Genomic DNA, 17,420 nt, shown 5'->3' with positions numbered 1-17,420 from the left:
CTCAAACATTGTACTTTTTTCAGATGCAAGCTACTGGGATGAGTAAAGGAAAAACTGCACAAGATTTAACACTACATAGGCAATTTATTTATTTATTTATTTTCCTATGAATCAATTTAAAAGCCCCTCTGGATATAAGCTATTCCTGCACGGAAAGAGGATTCACGGAGCTCTAGAGTCCATTTTGTTCCTCCTTTTCCCCCTAAGGCAAGATGTATGCATACATACCTGCATAACTTCTGACACATTTGTCTAATCCGTTCCTAAAAATCTCTTAGGGGAAGGTAGTGTCAGTTTCTTAGGCAGTCTATTCCAGTGCTTATATTTGCTCTCAGTACCCTGACTGTATTGTAGTGCCATTTGCTACAGCATTTCCTTGCTTACAATAAAGCACTGAGATGAACATGGTTTCATAATCACATAATCACCTGCACTTTTTAACAAGCTTACTTGTTTAGATTAAGTATAGAAGAAAGAAGAAAATAAGAATTCGAGAATACTCAATTCTGTGCCGTAGGGGAAGCAGCTACATGTCACTGTGTCTCCGCTTCCTTGTAGTGGGAAAAATGTCTACGCAGAAATGATGGGCAGTGAAGCCTTCTTCATTAACAATTACGATGATTCCTAAAACCTTTATGTGCATATGAATTGTAACAATATTACATAGACATTGCTAATGGTAATAAAAGTGACCCTGCTGTGTGGTGACAATGAAAGAGACTTATTGCACTTTCACACCTCCTCCTCACAGTCTGAGATTGACTTGGCTCTACAGTAGCAAGGAAATTACAGCAAGAGGTACAGGCCTTCCAGAAACACTTCTGCAAGAAAGCTTCAGGTAGGAAAAGGCAGCGTGCACGTAAGTCTCTCCTCTCAGTCCACATCCATGGTGTGTTCCTTGTAGGTGATGCTGTAGGATATGATGAAGCAGGGCAGGGAAACCAAGGTTTTGCCACTCACTTTATCTCCACAGCCTACTGACCTGCAACCAACTCTGCCAGCTTTGTCTTTCCTTTAAGTCCCCTTATGATCATATTGAGCCTAGAGGTAGCTCAGAAGTTTATAAGCACTCATATATTGACATACAGATTGAGAGCAACTTGAACACTGGAAAAGGAATGTTACTGTACAAAGCTACAGTGCATCAGGCAAGTTTCATTTGCCCAAAACCTTAGTTTTGTTGCTGCTGGTTTCATGGGTCATAAAATTACTTGTGATGCTAAATGTAAGGGTAGATGATTAACTCATTGACAATATTTAAATACGCAGCTGCTAGGAAGAAGAGAATGAGTTACTGATGAGGAATCCTGGCAAGACCGGCTCTCCGGAAAGCACGGGACCTTTGCATGCATCTTCACTGTGGACAGCACCTGCGCTCCCCTGCACGCACAGCTCGTGCATTTACAGCCTGCCTTGCAACGGACAGCAGCAACTGCTGCCTTGGAATATTCAGTGTTTTTGGCACGACAGAAGCATTGTTTATATTGGAAACAAATTCCTTAAGATAGGTGGAGTTAATGCTAATTTAGATACAAAAACTGAACGGCCTGGCTGATCATGTTTAACTCTTATCAAGCATCAATGAACACAATGAAGCTCCTTTTGCTGTACTACTTGAAAGAATCCAAAATAATTTGTTACCAAGATGAGTTTGAAAATTCCAACTGTGAAGTTTAAAAAAGGCAAAGATTAGGTACAGGTCTGTGAATGAAAGTATTCACCCAAGTTCCTTACAGAGCAACTATTTCCCCTCATTTTCTCAAATACATATGTATGTATTGCTCTCCCATACGTCCAGCTATGGAGCTGCATGCCACAAACAGTTTTTCTAAAAGCAGAAGTCAGACACGGAGCGTTTGATGGCTGAGCACAAGTTCAGAGCAGGAAGTCTGCTAGTCCACACCTCATACTACATGCTATATAAAAACAGGTCTTACAACGTGTTCTCCAAACATGAAGTTGTCATTACAAATTAATTTTTGGATTGAGATGATGGCATTTTCTACAGAAATAATTAAAAATGGGGGCTAAATTTGTTAGATTTGCTTTGGTTGTCTTGTGTGTTCTTCTTTTGTTTAAAAATACATATGCAGTATTTTTTTATGCTTTTTCCAATAGAAAACAGGAAAAAATACTGCAACAAGAAGGACTCCCAGATTAGATACTTCAAGCTATCTCTTCAGAATGTTTAACTCCTAACTGGCACGTTGTACCTAGGTTACATACAGCAGCCAAAGAAAATGAAGAGACACACACACCGTCCAATTGTCCTTTTATATTTTTTATTTGGTGTTAAGTAACTCCACAAGAAAACAAAATCAGTTACTCTGGTGTACGTGAAATCAGAACAATACAACCACTTGAAGCAAAAAGTAGAAACAAATTTCAGCCCAGGAATGGAAAACTGATACTTCAGTGCTATGGATATGCAATGCGCTTCATACCACAGTGCGGTTCAGCGTATGCCAACCTTTAATGCTTTTGTTGTTGTTTTGTTTGTGTTTCTATCCATACAGAAAAACTAAAAACCACACTTCAACTCTCACTGAAAGCTTTAGAGCTTTAGCCATTAAACTATGAAAACAAGTAAAGACAATTTGTTATTGCCCAAGCTCAAAATACGATTTTATTTTCCCCAAAGGTGCTGGAATTATTACATGCCCCAATGTAACTATAAGCAACACCTTTGTTCTTTTTGAGCCCTTTCTTACCAAAAAAAAGCAGCTCCAGCCAAAATTAACTGAGCTGAAGTTTGTGTTTGAAATATGTCCATTTGGTCATTTCTTGTTCTTGAATGAAGTTCTTTTCCGTTCTTCAATGTAGTGATTTGAAGAATTTACGTGTAAAGTTCTTTTTTACTTTCATGTTACAGTTAACTAGTTCTCAGTGCAGGTGCTAAACAACCTCTCAAGGAAGCTCCAGAAGAAAGTAAAATATATAAAAATCTATCCAAAGTCTGCAAATAAATTAAGAAAATAAACTGTAAAGTGTCAAAAGACTCGTTGTATGAATACAAACCCTAAAGCATAGTTTAATAGGAGGACCAAAAGAAAGTCCCCGGGTAAGGACAAACCAAGCCAATTTTAGGTAAGGATTTCAACAAAAATGTTGCCCAAAGAATGGCATGGTTTTCGAACCACGTACTTCGATTCTTAAACTATCGCTTGAATAAAGGCAACAAAACCCAGTTATTCAAAAAACCCTTCTCGCACAGAACATATTTCAAAGCCAGTTCAGCTCACATTTCAAACAGCTCTAGTTCTCATGAGGTTTATTGCCTGTCAAAATTAATGGTTAAGCTTTTCAAGTCAGCATTGGACTTTCTGCACTTCCTGATGTTATAGACATGCTGCTACTGTATAATTAGTTGTTTGTTTTTTAAACTATGAGTTGGTAAAAACTTAGAACGTTTAGTTTTGCAAATATTGCTCCTCCTGGCTTATACGTTTTGCATAATGTGTTAAAAGCACAAGGAGTTGATAGTCTTGTACAGATGCAACTTGACAATGTATTGACTAAGTTAACAAAATAAAATTTAAAAGCAAGTCACATAAAGCAACAATCACTACTGCAATCACACATGTATGTTTGAAGTCATCACTTTCCCAACCCCCACCCACCACACACATAGCTTGCCCCACACATTCTCTCAGAAACACAAAATGAACTACGAGATTTACTAAATTACAGCCACAACAGCAGCTAACTGCAGCAGCCACAGGATTTCTTTCAAGTGAAGCACTGACCCTTTGCATTTAAAACATCGAACACTCTGAGCATTTTAGATAGTTTCAGTCATTCAGGCTCAAATTCAGTAGAGGATGCTTTTGCAGGTTACACGAATGCCATCGTTTGCAATAAGACAACATTCTCATTCCTTGTTACAGAATTCACAACAATCCACATTATCACCCCAGTGGTTTATTATTTTTGGTGTTACTTCTTTTTAAAGTCCTGCCCTACACCGGCAAGTTGCTAAAAAGGACAAAAAAAAAAGAAAAAGAAAAAATCCACATTGCCTCCATACCTACAAAAAATCCTTGGCTTCTCCAGTTAGCAAAAATACAAACCATGGTATCCTCAGTGTTGGTTTGCGGGAAGGGGGGAGAGGGGGAATCATAGGATAGAAAACACAGTTTCTGTAAGTCTCTAAAGCACAACCCTGTTGTTCCTACTTCAAAGTTATGAGATTTACTGAATGAAGACTGGACAAGTCATTCATGCTTTTCTCCTGCATTCAGAAAGGCACTGATAGATTACAGTGTTAAGTATTTATCTCCCAGTTCTTAAAGAACAAAGCCTAATGTGCCAAAAGCTAAAGTCTCTGAATAGCAGAAGTAGTTGTAGACACTGCGATGCTAAGAAGATAGTAATAGTGGTAGGGCTACAGTTACGAATGAAAATAACTGCAATTAAGATGCAAAGAAGCAGTGGTACTACTAAGACAAGCACATGCACATCCATTCTTGATTTGACAACACAATCTAGTCTAGTTCAAATAGCCAAGAATTTAACAGTTTGGGGGTGAAAAAAAAAATCTTCAACAGGACAGCTGTGTCCCCTTCTATAAAATAAGCAAGAAGAGAAAGATAAATACACATCTGAATCCATTAACTGAAGAGGAAACTCAAGTTGTTGTTTTAGAGCTACAGACCCTCAGGAAGGATAGTTTTCCATCTCATGTTACTTTTGTATCATCTGTTCTACTCTGCAGTTTTTAGAGTTGAGTTCGAGAAAAAAGCTCCTCCTCACACGGATCAGCCCATTCACTTCCACCTTCTGAAGCGGTGTCTTCAGAGCTGGAGCTATCACTGGAGTAGATCTTCTTTCTGAAGCCATTTGGTTTTGCCTCAGCATCTATATCATCTGCACATCTTGCTTCATAAACAGAAGAAACCTAAGGATTTAAACTGACAGTGTTGATGGGGAACAATAAAAACATGCTTGCTTTTTTCTAGGCTGGTAAATTGTATCATTTTATACATGGTCAAGAGAAACAGCACAATTAAGGGCAAATTATCCTCTTTCCCTTATGTACGAGGATTACAGAACAGCAGGAAAAAAAGTGAGATTTTTATTATTTATTTGTAGGGCCTTAGTATTTTAGGGCCCTTTAACTTTAGGACTCGCACAAAACAGCAAGAAAATCAAAAGTGAACTCAATGTGTCATTGATACTTATTTTTTATAAACAGAAAATTGCCGTAAATGCCGTCTCTAAGTTTCGGTACTAAGTATCAAATACCAAGAAACAGCACAAACCCAATTGTATTTCAAGCAAAGCCAGTATATTTTCATCTGTATCAGTAAAGTAACAGCAAGCATGTCACAGTATTAAATTTAACTGCTATCATCATTATCAAGTTGGAAAGTACATCAGTTGGAAAGTACATCAGTAAGTACACGTATACATGAAGATTTTCCCTACAGCAAAAATGACTTAAATACATCAGTTTTTGCTTGTAAGGAGGACAGAAGTCAGCATACATTGTGTTTACTCCTTTAATTACTGGTCCTTTCTGGCTTCATAGTGCACATCAGCCAGCCCTATGGTTGGTGAAATTTGAAGTTGAGGAAAAAGACTCGTACGTTTAACACACACAGCACACAAAAGCCAAGTGTTCCCAAAGGAAACTGAGTATGCTGAATTATTAGAAGTACAATGCTCAGCACTCTGTAGAGTTTTCAGAAGAAAGCTCAAGACACAGAAGAGATTAAAAAACGAAGTAAGGGTAGAAAAGCTTTTGAAGGTTTTTGTAGGAATTTCACTTGAGATCAGACTGAGAACTCTGAACAGAAAGACATGGTGGCACACCCTTATAAAATAGGAAGCACCTCCCCCAAACCAATGACAAACTTACCATATTAAAATCTAAAAGATGTTCATCATCATTGGATATTTCCTTTACATCTGCAAATTCTCCTACACCATTCTCTCCCTTGGCATTTGTATAACATTCTTACAGTGCGTGAGGAAAAGAGGAAGAAAAAACAGATTTGAGGAACACTGTTATTTACATTTAGCCAAAATAAATGCACCTAAAGAAATATGCTTGAAATTTACACCCTAGGTCACTTAAACTCTGTGGGGGATTCCAGTTGGACTTCCTTAAGAAGCTAAGTGGAATACCTTACTGCGACTTCATAGGACCTTACCTGGATAACCAAATAAAAACAAAACAAGCTATCTAAAGAAAACATTTTAAATAATGGTCAAAGAGGAAGAATTAATTTATGATAAATGGCTCCATACATTTTACAGTTCTGATACTGCGTGGTGTTTTAGATCACATTTCTATACCCATGGAAAATATAGTGCAGCCTGATACCGATTGAAACTCAAAACCAAACGAACATTTGATGTAAATGGCTGTAGTTTCTATTTACCAGAGTAAGCTTCCATACATAACGACATATATTGTATCAATATATATGGATCACATGCAATGTCCATATATAAAACTGTCCATACAGAAAACTAATGACTTATGAAAGAACAACATTAGCTCTGAGTATGATAAAGCTCTGGTTAACTTTGTCTAAAAGATGAAATCCTGAATTACTCAACTTCACAGAAGTTCTGTGACCGTATTAAACAAGTTCTGGACTTCACGGTATTTTACACTATATATAGTGTATTCTCCTGATGAAATATGGTGGTGAAACACTGGGATAGTTTGCTAATTCACCAGTAGATGTCAGCAAAAAGATTACATAAGTCACTCGCAGAAATTAAAGGATTACTCTGCATAAAATACATACTCAAGGTTGCGAGTCACTGCATTTGCTATTACACCAGTAATATCTCGGCAACTAACAACGTGGATAAGAAACTTTCAGAGGACACTAAATAACTTTAGTTACTTCAAGTTACCAAGTATTCTTCTAATATGGGAGGCCCAGGAGGCAAATCAAAGTCCTGTAGGCATGATCCCTTTCACAGAGCAAACATCATTATGGCTGGGAGCTCAGGAAGCCAAGATGGTTTTGAAAGCAACCTACACTGTCCTGAACACCAAAATGAGTGCACTTCGGTACTGAGAATACAGATTAGTTGGCTGCACTTTAAAAATAATTCAGTAGTAGCTACTTGCTTATCTACGTCCAAATTATTACACAACCAGGTCTTTGATCAAAAGCTTCTTGCACTGAGCCTCTGCCAAACAGAAGCCACGAGATATCCATCAATTCAGCATGCAGAACATTTTTGTTTATCTTATTGCCTTCTCCCCCGAACAGATAAATTGTTATGCAGCAAAACCCAGAGGGAAAAAAAAAGTGCTCTGGATTCTTGCCTGTGTCCACAGAAAAAAACTGGCCTTGGGCCAGCTGTCAGATGCCACAAATTCTTGGGAGGCAACAGAGTGCTGGAAGCACACCTGCTTTTGCTTATGAGCAGCCGGTCTACCAAGATGGGACAGAAAGACTCCCAGACTGTCACTGGAAAGGAGCGGCCAAGCGGCAGATCCCCCTGCTTCCCGGCTTGGGAGAAATTCCACACATTCACAGAATAACTGGCGTGGTGTTTATGCGAACCCAGGAAACATAGTTATCATATTTTCACATTCTGGTAAAATTAGCTGCCTAAAATCTATGACACAGGTTGAAAGATACTCAAAAATGCAATGAAGTATTTTCAGAGTCAGAGGTTAACATCCTGTGCAAAGCTAAGCTCTGGAATTGAGTGAATTTGCAAAAATGGTAAGACCATTTTAAAAGCACTTTTGTTCAAGAACTATTTAGAAGCGTGCTAGAGATGACAAATGCAAATTAAGCATCCCAGTTCTCTCAGATTACTATGAAAATTTATTTTTTTTTGAATACAAATGATAGTTCTAATTCATCTGCAACAATTCAAATCCATAACAAAGACCACTAACAAATTCTAGCATGGGTGCAAGAACAAGTTAGTTCGAACATGCACGGCTTCTTACCTTCACACTGCGATGCAGGAAAAAGGGGAGAATAGAGCGCCTTTTCCCACCAGCATTGCTTTTCCTGGCTGCCACTCATTCTCTGCAGATCAGTATTCAATATAGGAAACGGTTTAGACAATAATCATGCTTCATTATGCCATAAATAATATACTTACACGTAAAGGAGGGAACTCTGCTGTTACAACCAATTTGCTAGGTAGCATAGGTCACACTGTTCAATTTCTAACACTAATGGGAAAGGACTGTCAGGCTACAGCCATAACCTCAACTATTACTGCTAGTATGAATCCCACTCTAGGGCTCGGACTGTTGTAGAGTTGTACAAACCCAGAACAAAAACACGAATTCCAGCTCTACGCTTTGTAGTCTTAGTGAGAACACACAGGTACCCAAGAGGTGAAAATTACAGTGACGTAATGAAACAGCATTAGCCAACATGATAAATAGTTCAGTGTGAAACAGAACAGGGAAGGAAGTAAACAGAAAGCAGCAAAACTTAATGCTTAAATTCTGGAAAGGTGAATTAGCAGTACCATTACCATAAGCAATAAGAAAAAATTCATCTGGAGAATTAATATGTCAACATGAGGAAAAACTAGTTGATAATCTGTATTTATGCTAAAACATTGTCTCAATCTACTCACATTTCTATCTACAATAATTTACATTTTAATCTCATATTTACAAATTTTAATCTACATCTTTATGTCTGAGTTGTCTCCCAGTGCTGTATTTTAATGCTAATTCAAGTTTAGCAGATCCTTTTCCTTGTGGAATTAACAGACATAGCTAAGGTACTAGTCTCATTGTGACAGACATGCCACTGGTTTTATGACTGCATCTGCGGTAACCCCAATGACCTTCAAAAGATTATGCCAGCTTGCAGCATCCCCTACAGATGCTAGGTGGAACAATTCATACAAACCACACTGCTACCAGCTACTATAAAGTGCTGACAAAGGAGTTTCAGCACAGTCTCTCCCTGTCCAGCCTCCTCCACTGTAAACCTGAGAATATTTACGCGTGAAAAACCAAGGAGCCTCCTTGTGCTCCCCTTTAAGCTACCGCAGAACTACAGACCTGCAGAACCCAAACTTACACATTTTTAACAGACAGAATTCCCTCTCAAACCAAATGAGCAAATCCAGAGTGCTGTATTCAGAAGTGGCTACCAGATGTAGCTGGTTTTCCCTAGTGAAGTTCTTCCATAAGGAATATCAAAGTTCACCACGCTTGTTTCCTATCGTGACACTCTCCTTTTGGAACCACAATCCAAAAGCTCAAACCCCAGCTCCAGAGAAAAGAGGAAATTAAACCATAGACAAAAAGAAAGCCAATACCAAGTCCTTTTGGTTAGGGAGGGGACAGGAGCTGCTGTCTACTCTGTACGATCACTGAAGAACACCACTTTTCCCTACAGTTGCCAAGATGTTTACTACAACTGCTCATCTGTCATCACGAACATTTCTGTGGTTTGAAGCACACTTAACTAGTAAATATGAAATACCAATTTGGCATTCTCTGTTAAAACTGCATTTTCAGTGTATGCCTCCTTCTCACGCATACACCTCCAGTGTTTTCATTGAAAAGTTTTAAGTTTTCCAGCTACCCAACTAAACAGCTGTTATTCTCAAATTTTACTAGTATTACAAACTGCAAGTTGCACTCCTTCCTCTCTAAAACTCTTCATAGTTATTTTATTTTTCTCTTAACCAGAGCTCAAAGATAACAAGGCCAAACCAACTGCTGTGGTTGCTGCACTCCTGGTCTTGGTGCAGCTCTGAGAGAAGACCGATGGGTTACCTTGTTTTACAGCTTGACATAGGCTAACTGAGGTTTTTCTTAGAGCCCGTGGTTAAGGACATATAAAAATCACTTGAAGAATTCAGAATTCCCAAAACTACTCTATCTTACAGTTACGCAAGCTTCTCTTGTGCCTGAATCCTGGTTAATTTTGGCCACAGTTTTCTCCTGATTTGCAGTAGATGAGGTCAGACTTGCGCAGTTACATGCAGAACCTCAAATTTCAATTCTTTCATTGCCTCTATTTCTGTTTCTGTCCCCTTCTCCACACAGTTAAACCAACAGCAGAACAAAGTGATTTTAATATTTGTTATCATTTATACACGAGTTTGTAAGACAAGTAAAATACCCTCAAAACTTTAACCAGTATTTATACACCTTTCATTGGCTACTAGCTCACCTTTGTTCCTTCCAGTATCATTTTGTGTCTGTCTCAAATAAACCTTCCTAAGAACTTCATACAACAGCAGGGCTATCCACTTAGGTCTTTCATCTAAAATTTCAAATAAAACCTCCTGTATAAAAAATAATTATTCATGGCAAACATCAATTCCAATATTTTCTAAAGGAAAAAAAGCAATATATATTTTTTTTTTTTCCCCAGCTAAGAATTCTAGTGCTGTTCAAAGATCTGATTACAGTGAAACAACTCTAACCTATCCAGGCTAAAGAAGCTAATACAAAAGAGACATTTTATTATTTTTAGTGGATAATGACCACTTTAAGCAGGATATTTGATCATGAGCATTGTGACAGAATAGCAATTAAGTGTTCTGCTAAGGATACAAGTGAATAAAGGGAAAAACAGGCAGAGAAGTGAAAGATTGTTTCCTGCCCCATCAATGGCGTTTCCTATAGCAGATGTGGTTTTTCCTCACCTCTCCCACTCACATATGACTTGAAATAAGGCTGCTGGGAAGATTGCTGTTCTGCACAGCTTCAGTGTACTGCTGCTTTCTTCGTAGGACTGCCACGGGGAGCAGTAACTAATTCCTCAGGCAATGAAGCTGCCCCACGAGCAGGCAGCAGCACACCACCTCACATCCACCCGGTGAGAAGGCCAAGCCACTCTGACATGGTTACCACTTCTGTCGGCCGAGCTGGGCCTACCAGAACGAATCCCAGGAGAGTAATTTTATTATTTTACTTGTTTTGCTTGTATAATGTTTTTCCATATCCACTACAGGAAGCAACTGAGGTATCTAATGCCGAATCTTTCGGCAGTGACCACGAGGCAGCCTGATGAGCAGCACATTCCAGTGGCTCTGTTGGCATGCTGACACTGATGAAACTCTTCTCCCTACAGGACACTACAGCCACCTTTTTAGGATACCTCTGACAGGGGCATTTAGGTGTATGAGGTAACAGTGACTACCAAAGCTGAGAAAGACAAGGATGAAAAGTATGAAAGCAGAATTCAAGGAAGCTGACCCAGTCCATCCCCAAAGCTGGTTCTCTCACACCTGCAGTGCGAGGTGTGATTACACAAAGGACAGACACACAGATGGAAACGGTAAGGAACGAAATGTAGGAAAAAAAACAGGGGATGTGGGTTGGGAATTCCCCCCTCCCTCTCCTCATGCATACAAATGCTTTAAGAGGGAAGTTCATGTGGCAAATTTTAAGACAACCACAAAGCCCCAAACATGTCCCTCCCGTCCCCGTCCCCCTTTTCTTTTATTTCCCAAATTATTTCTCCTCAGGTAAGAGCTTCATTGTCCATATAATGAAGTAAATTCATTAGGAATTTACTTTGTTATTTTTCTGCCAGGAATAAAAAACAGATACAAAATGTTTTATTTTGCAACTTCTCCAATTTCTTAGCATTTATGAGTATGAAACAATTCGTTCTCCACCAAGAGCTTGCTGAGGATTTGCTTAACAACTTAAATCTTATCAATAGCCTGAGGGGAAATGTTAGTTCAGTATTTTTTTCTGTTCCTTAACTAACATTTAATTTTGTATGAGAAGTGGTGATAATTTTTGCTGATTTCCTTGCATCCATCACAAATTCTTCCCTATAGTTAGGGGCAAAGCTCCCTGGCAAATTCACGTGGCAGATTAGTCAGCTGCTAGCTAGAAAAGTTGCACGGACAGAACTTCAGTCTTCAAGCGAAATTTATGCAAAGCATCAAATAATCCCTCTGCCCACCCACACCTGTCTTTCTGTCAATCTTTTTGCTGTTCCACTCTTCCAGGCCTTTTTGTTTTTCTTTCCTTTTTTTATATATATCAAAACCTGATCTCAGAGCTGGGGTTTGCAGTTTAAAGGACCATCTGGCTCAAGCCCTTGAAACAAAGGCAAGCTGCCTTGTCTTACTCTTCAATGGCACTTTAAGCTTCAGGGCTTTTAAAAAGAGAAGCTTTGCTAAATTATTTTGCCCATCATACTGCTTCCCCCCCCCCTCCCCAAGATACATTTTTCAGTCCTCTCTATCTTTGTTTCTTGCAGCCTTCAATTGTAAAAATTCTCACTCCTTTACCTCAAGAGATATTTCTCTCCTCCAGTGCCACCTCTCTACATAAGGTTGCTTCCTTCATCTCTTCCATTTACAAGTGGAGGAAACAGCACAGTGTCTTTCCAAATCAAATAGCAAGACTGAGACCAAGGTGAGACAGAACACACTTGATTTTTGTCTAATAAAATTTTGTCCTTTCCAAGCACTGTGTACATTTAATTCTGTTTCCATATTTCTGGTTAAAGGCTGTAATTGCAGTTAGTAAAACAGCAATTCTAACCACAAATCTCAGTGTTTGGCTCCATGTAAATAAAGTGGTTTGCTCAAGTACAGAAACATTGCTGCTACGGAACTCCAGTTCTTTTTGAGAAACCAATGTACAAGAAGAGGGAAAGGATAGGTAGCTAAGATTTCCTTGGCTAGATTTTTACTTTTCCATAAATACATATGTAAAATAAACATAAATATAATTCAACCCTGTTACAAACACAAACATAAACATCGTGTGCCTTTGAGCTCTATTTTTGCATCCCTCCCTGCAGTTTTATTCATCCACTCTTTACAAATGAACAAATGTTTGTATTTAACAAAGCAAAAACACAACCCTCTAAGTTAAATTTATTCTATTTTCTACCCCGTTTTCTTTAAGACTTCTACGCAATGAAGATTTGAACTGTGAAATCCAAGCTCATGAAATGTCCCGTGTTTAAGACCTTTTCATATACGTAAATATGGATATTACATTATATGAACATATACAACATGTTAAAGGGGTAGACGTTGAAACAAGTTAGCTACGTCTGCAGAGTTCTATGAGATAACTAAGGCATTTTCTAATTTTTATTTTTTTTTAGAAGAATCTAAGCTACATCACCATTTGTAATGCTCACATTATTTTAAAAGTACAGATGCCAAACATGAAAACAGTGCATTAAAGAAAATTATCTTTCCGGTAGCTTTAATCAACAACATTATACAGATCACTATACACAAAATGTTTTCGATTTGTACCCAGAAGTGACACTTTAACACTAGACTGAAATAGCAGACCCTAGATTCACCTCATTTACAGTGCCAAAATGGGACAATTGAGACTATTAAATTGCTTCAATAATCAGGAAAACAAACTCAATACACAGAGGATAAAAAAAAAAAGGCTTAAGCTTTTCCACTATTCTTTCTCAAGTCTTTTGGCAAAACGTTGCTTCCCAAATTTAAAATTCCTTTCTTTCCAATTCTCATCTATCACCTCAAGACCGATACCACTTTCTTTAGATACTGATTTGACAACACCAGCATTAAACGTTTCTGCCGTTTCAGAACGCATGCTGACAAGGATCGAGGCAGTGACAAGAGCGTTGCAGAATCTGAACAGAACAAACACTAAACCTCATTAGTATTTGAGCGTTATTTGAAGCATTATGACTGTCAGTTTCATAACCAATAACAGAAAAATTAAAGTCAGTAAGTAACTGTACAGAAAAACTCTGTAAGTGAAAGTTTTCTTGAAGCTGCTCTGCAATCCCTTACGATTAGGAAGAACACAAACAAATAATCTAGAAGTCACAGCAGCAATGAACCCACTGAGTCCTATTCCAAAAGATCAGATCCAACTTTTAGTCCACCCAATTTTATTCCACTCAAGGAATACACATCTGGCTCTAAAAGCTAGTCATAAATAAAGGGTTTAACTTTATATCCTTAAAGCCTATCTGGCAGTCACCTCATTTTGGAATTTCACTGAAAACACATCTGTAAGGGAAGCCAGGTCATCTAGCCTCTAGGCTTGCACAAAGCCAGAATCAACTACAATGCACTATGCCTAACAGATATTTGCCTACACTTTAAGTCTATTCAAGAGAGAATTACTACTGCTTCCCTAAAAACAACTAAGCCTTCCAGGGAGATCATTTTCTTGTTACAATTCCTGTACTGCAATCTCCCTTGCCGTGCTTTAAGGCCATCACATCCTCCTCTGTGTCTGCCAGAGCTTATAGGACAAGCACAGCTTTTGCCTTGTCTTCTGTGACTGTGAGAATGGCTTCTGCAAGACTACGGAGTACTCTTTCAAGTTTCTTTTCTTTGAGATACAACCACCTCAGTTCCTTCACCCTGTTTTCAGCAGCAGTGATCTTTGTGTTGCTCTCTTCAGGATATCTTTCTTGAAAGAAGATAATCAAAACCAAGCACGGGACTCCAGCAGAGGGCTTGCTAGTTCCAGCTACAGAGGAGCAATAACTTCCCCTCTTACAGAAGGACATTCCTATTTATAGATCACAGTGTTGCTGCTGTCTTCTGCAAACTGTGTCATTGCTGATTTACGCTCAGCCTATGATACACTTGAAGGTGCTTTTCTGTTTTGCATCATTTCCTTGCCTGTCACTCCTCATGCTGCGTTTGTGAAATGGATTATTTTTTCTTCAGAAGTTTGCATGTGTCCATGCTGGATTGCATTTTATTTTTCAGCTCATTTCTCCATTTCAACAGCCTTTTGATTCTAATCCTGTCTTCCAGTATAACTGTAGGCCTTCCAAGTTTGATATCATCAGGGATCTTCATAAACATGTTTTTTACTCCCCAGACCACAAAATTAATGATCTCCCTTGTCCACTAGAAATACTTTCAGAATAACAGTAAGCCAGTGATAGTTACTTTGAGTGCACAATCTCTGTTTGTCAAGCCAATACTTAGTAACTTCTACATTTAATGGTGCACCCATGCCATTTACTGGTTAAAACATTTATTCAGGTAACTTAAGAGTCATTGACAATACCCTTGTTCCATTTTCCTTCTTTCAGAAGATAGAAATGTGCTTGCCTTTTCTGCACCTTCTATCGTCTTGAGTTCTCAAACAAGTATTTTTCTAGACTGTTTTCAAATTAGTTGCTGCTCCTTGGGATATTTAGCTGAACATTCCTACAACTAGCAAAGCCAGTGTAATTTATAATCTGTATTTCTCTTTTGCTCGGTCAATTGTCTTTTCATTAATAACTCAAACGATGACCAAAAAAAACATTAAACAGCACCTTTTTGTCATTACCATTTCATAGTTTTTCAAGCTCATGCACTGTGTGTCTCAAAAAAAAATCCTTCTTCAGAAATTTTTCTGTGCCTGATTTACTTCTAGGACTTAGAGGCAGACCAAATCTTTACATTTTTGGCTTACTTCATATGTATTTTTTTATCATGAATTTTATGCCAACACTGTGAACTCCATCTTTTTAAGGTCCTCTCCTACAAGAGGCTTCCATCTTTCAAAATCTCAACAAATTATGTCTTATTAATCAGAAAATTATAGCCTAGAGTCTCTGTAGCTGTTTTCATCATCTGCCATGATCAGCACATATCTGAACTATCTGGACCAATCCTTTCTCAGGTAGCCCCACAGTTACAATCCCTTTTACAAAGGTGTACTTTGCTTTGTATATGGATGACTGTGTTTTTTCTACCTGATTCTCCTAAGAGCCACCCTAGTGGTTTTACAGCAGGTTACCCCATACACTATTCTCAGAACCAACGTATGTAAGGCACCCCTCCTCCCTTCCTCTCCCACCAGTTCTTCCTACAGAAGTTAGATACTGGCATTGCATTACTCCAGTCAAACACAGCACCTCACCAAATCTAACCCCATTTAAGTCACAAGATCCATAAACACTTCAGTGCCTTTGCCAGTCAAATTTCCCAGCCCCATAGGCGTTCTTGGCATGTTCAGACCTCAGAAATTTGGTAACAACCCCAACAGAACCCACAAGTTCCTTTATCTATGTCAAGGACTCAGCAATACAAGCACATGAGTTCTTATACACACCTACTAGATCAGAGTCCACATAACATTTACTGGTAAGAGTTCCAGCGTTATTAGTTACAGACCATTAACTGGATCGCAGTGCATACTTACCCACTACTCCAGAGCTAAGTGGTAAGAGTATTTACTTGGAAGAAAAAAAGATTGTACCTCAGTATCCCCCAACCCTCCCTTTTTTTATTTTAAGTTAAATCTTAAAGCTAGGTATATAAATATAATTCAATTTTGAATAACTTCTCCAGGATCTATCACCAAATTCCTGCTGCAAAACATGCTATAATCCTGAAGAAGTACTCTACTAAAGAAGGCATGCTACTTAAGAAGGTACGAGGGAGGAAACTCAATAAGATTCTCGTACATTCTTATAAATAGAAGGTATTCCAAGATGTGTATTTGCACAGCATGTATATAATTCAAGTTAACGTGACACAAAACATACTCATCCACTATTACACCGTGGTCTACATTAGTATTTTTAAGTCCATTACTTACGCAAAATGTTGGAGAAACCCGTATCTCAGAACACGACTCAAACTTTTGTTGGGTAACAGTGAGTTAAAACAATACATTTAAATGTTATCAGAAGTCAATAAAACAAAGCACGAAAGCCTCGTTAAAAAAATTACAAATATTCATCTCTACTAATCAGTCAATTCTCTTCAAGCCTCTGCTCAAGTTAAAACTCTCTCCCATGCATATACATGTGGGGTATCAAAGAGGAACGCCTCTCCTAAACTGTTCTAATTCTACGTATTTTATATCAAATTTAACACTCATGAAAATAATACTACTTTTACAGAAAGTTCACACGTTAAACATCTAATTGTATGATATCTGCACCCATTCCTGCACAAAAAATCATCTTTACTGACTGAAGTTTACTTCATAACCAACACATTAGAATGTATTGTTTTAATGCTTATAAAGCTTCTCTTTTACAAATAGATATAACTCCAAAATTTTTACAAATAGATATAACTCCAAAAATAAATGTAAATAACTGTTCTCAAGCCAAAAAGCCAATTAACTTCAGATGCACACTAATGGCTCTTAGAAAAGCTCAGAGTGCATACACATCCTCTTGAGACACACTAGATACTGGAGGGCTGGTTAACCCAGTCTTTCTGAGTTTAAGTTGTAATGAAGCTCCTCAAGCCCCCTACGAAGAGCTTAATTTCAAACCAAATTGGAGTCTAGACTGCCAAGATAGTTGTTGGCCCTTTGTACTTAACAGTAGCTTTTAATTTTGAAGCTATGAAAATTACTATAAAATTACGTGACCTGAACATGGGAAGCAGTGGGCTTGCTTCTTGTTGTAGGGAACTTAAGGAAAACAGAATACTGGAAATTTCTGTCCAGTACTCAGTAACTAGTTTTTTTCAAGCCTCATAGCTACTATAAACTCTGTTACCACTGT

General features: G+C 38.2%; 1 protein-coding gene across 3 annotated transcripts in view; it reads right to left on the bottom strand.

The window, feature by feature from the left end:
- Positions 1–2,265: 2,265 nt before the first annotated feature.
- KIAA0232 (KIAA0232 ortholog) overlaps positions 2,266–17,420 on the bottom strand; it is a 51,544-nt gene continuing 36,389 nt past the window's right edge. For all 3 annotated transcript variants that reach the window (XM_035323550.1, XM_035323551.1, XM_035323552.1), the window contains 3 exons: positions 7,934–8,015; positions 5,861–5,958; positions 2,266–4,897 (listed from right to left, as the gene is read on the bottom strand). In XM_035323550.1, the coding sequence (XP_035179441.1) occupies positions 4,718–4,897; positions 5,861–5,958; positions 7,934–8,015 (360 nt within the window). In that variant the 3' untranslated portion in view covers positions 2,266–4,717. The remainder of the gene's footprint in view (positions 4,898–5,860; positions 5,959–7,933; positions 8,016–17,420) is intronic.

The sequence above is a fragment of the Oxyura jamaicensis genome, chromosome 4, assembly GCF_011077185.1.
Source record: "Oxyura jamaicensis isolate SHBP4307 breed ruddy duck chromosome 4, BPBGC_Ojam_1.0, whole genome shotgun sequence".
Taxonomy (NCBI): Eukaryota; Metazoa; Chordata; class Aves; order Anseriformes; family Anatidae; genus Oxyura; species Oxyura jamaicensis.
The sequence above is the reverse complement of the archived record's forward strand: the minus strand, read 5'-3'. Positions and strand labels throughout refer to the sequence as shown.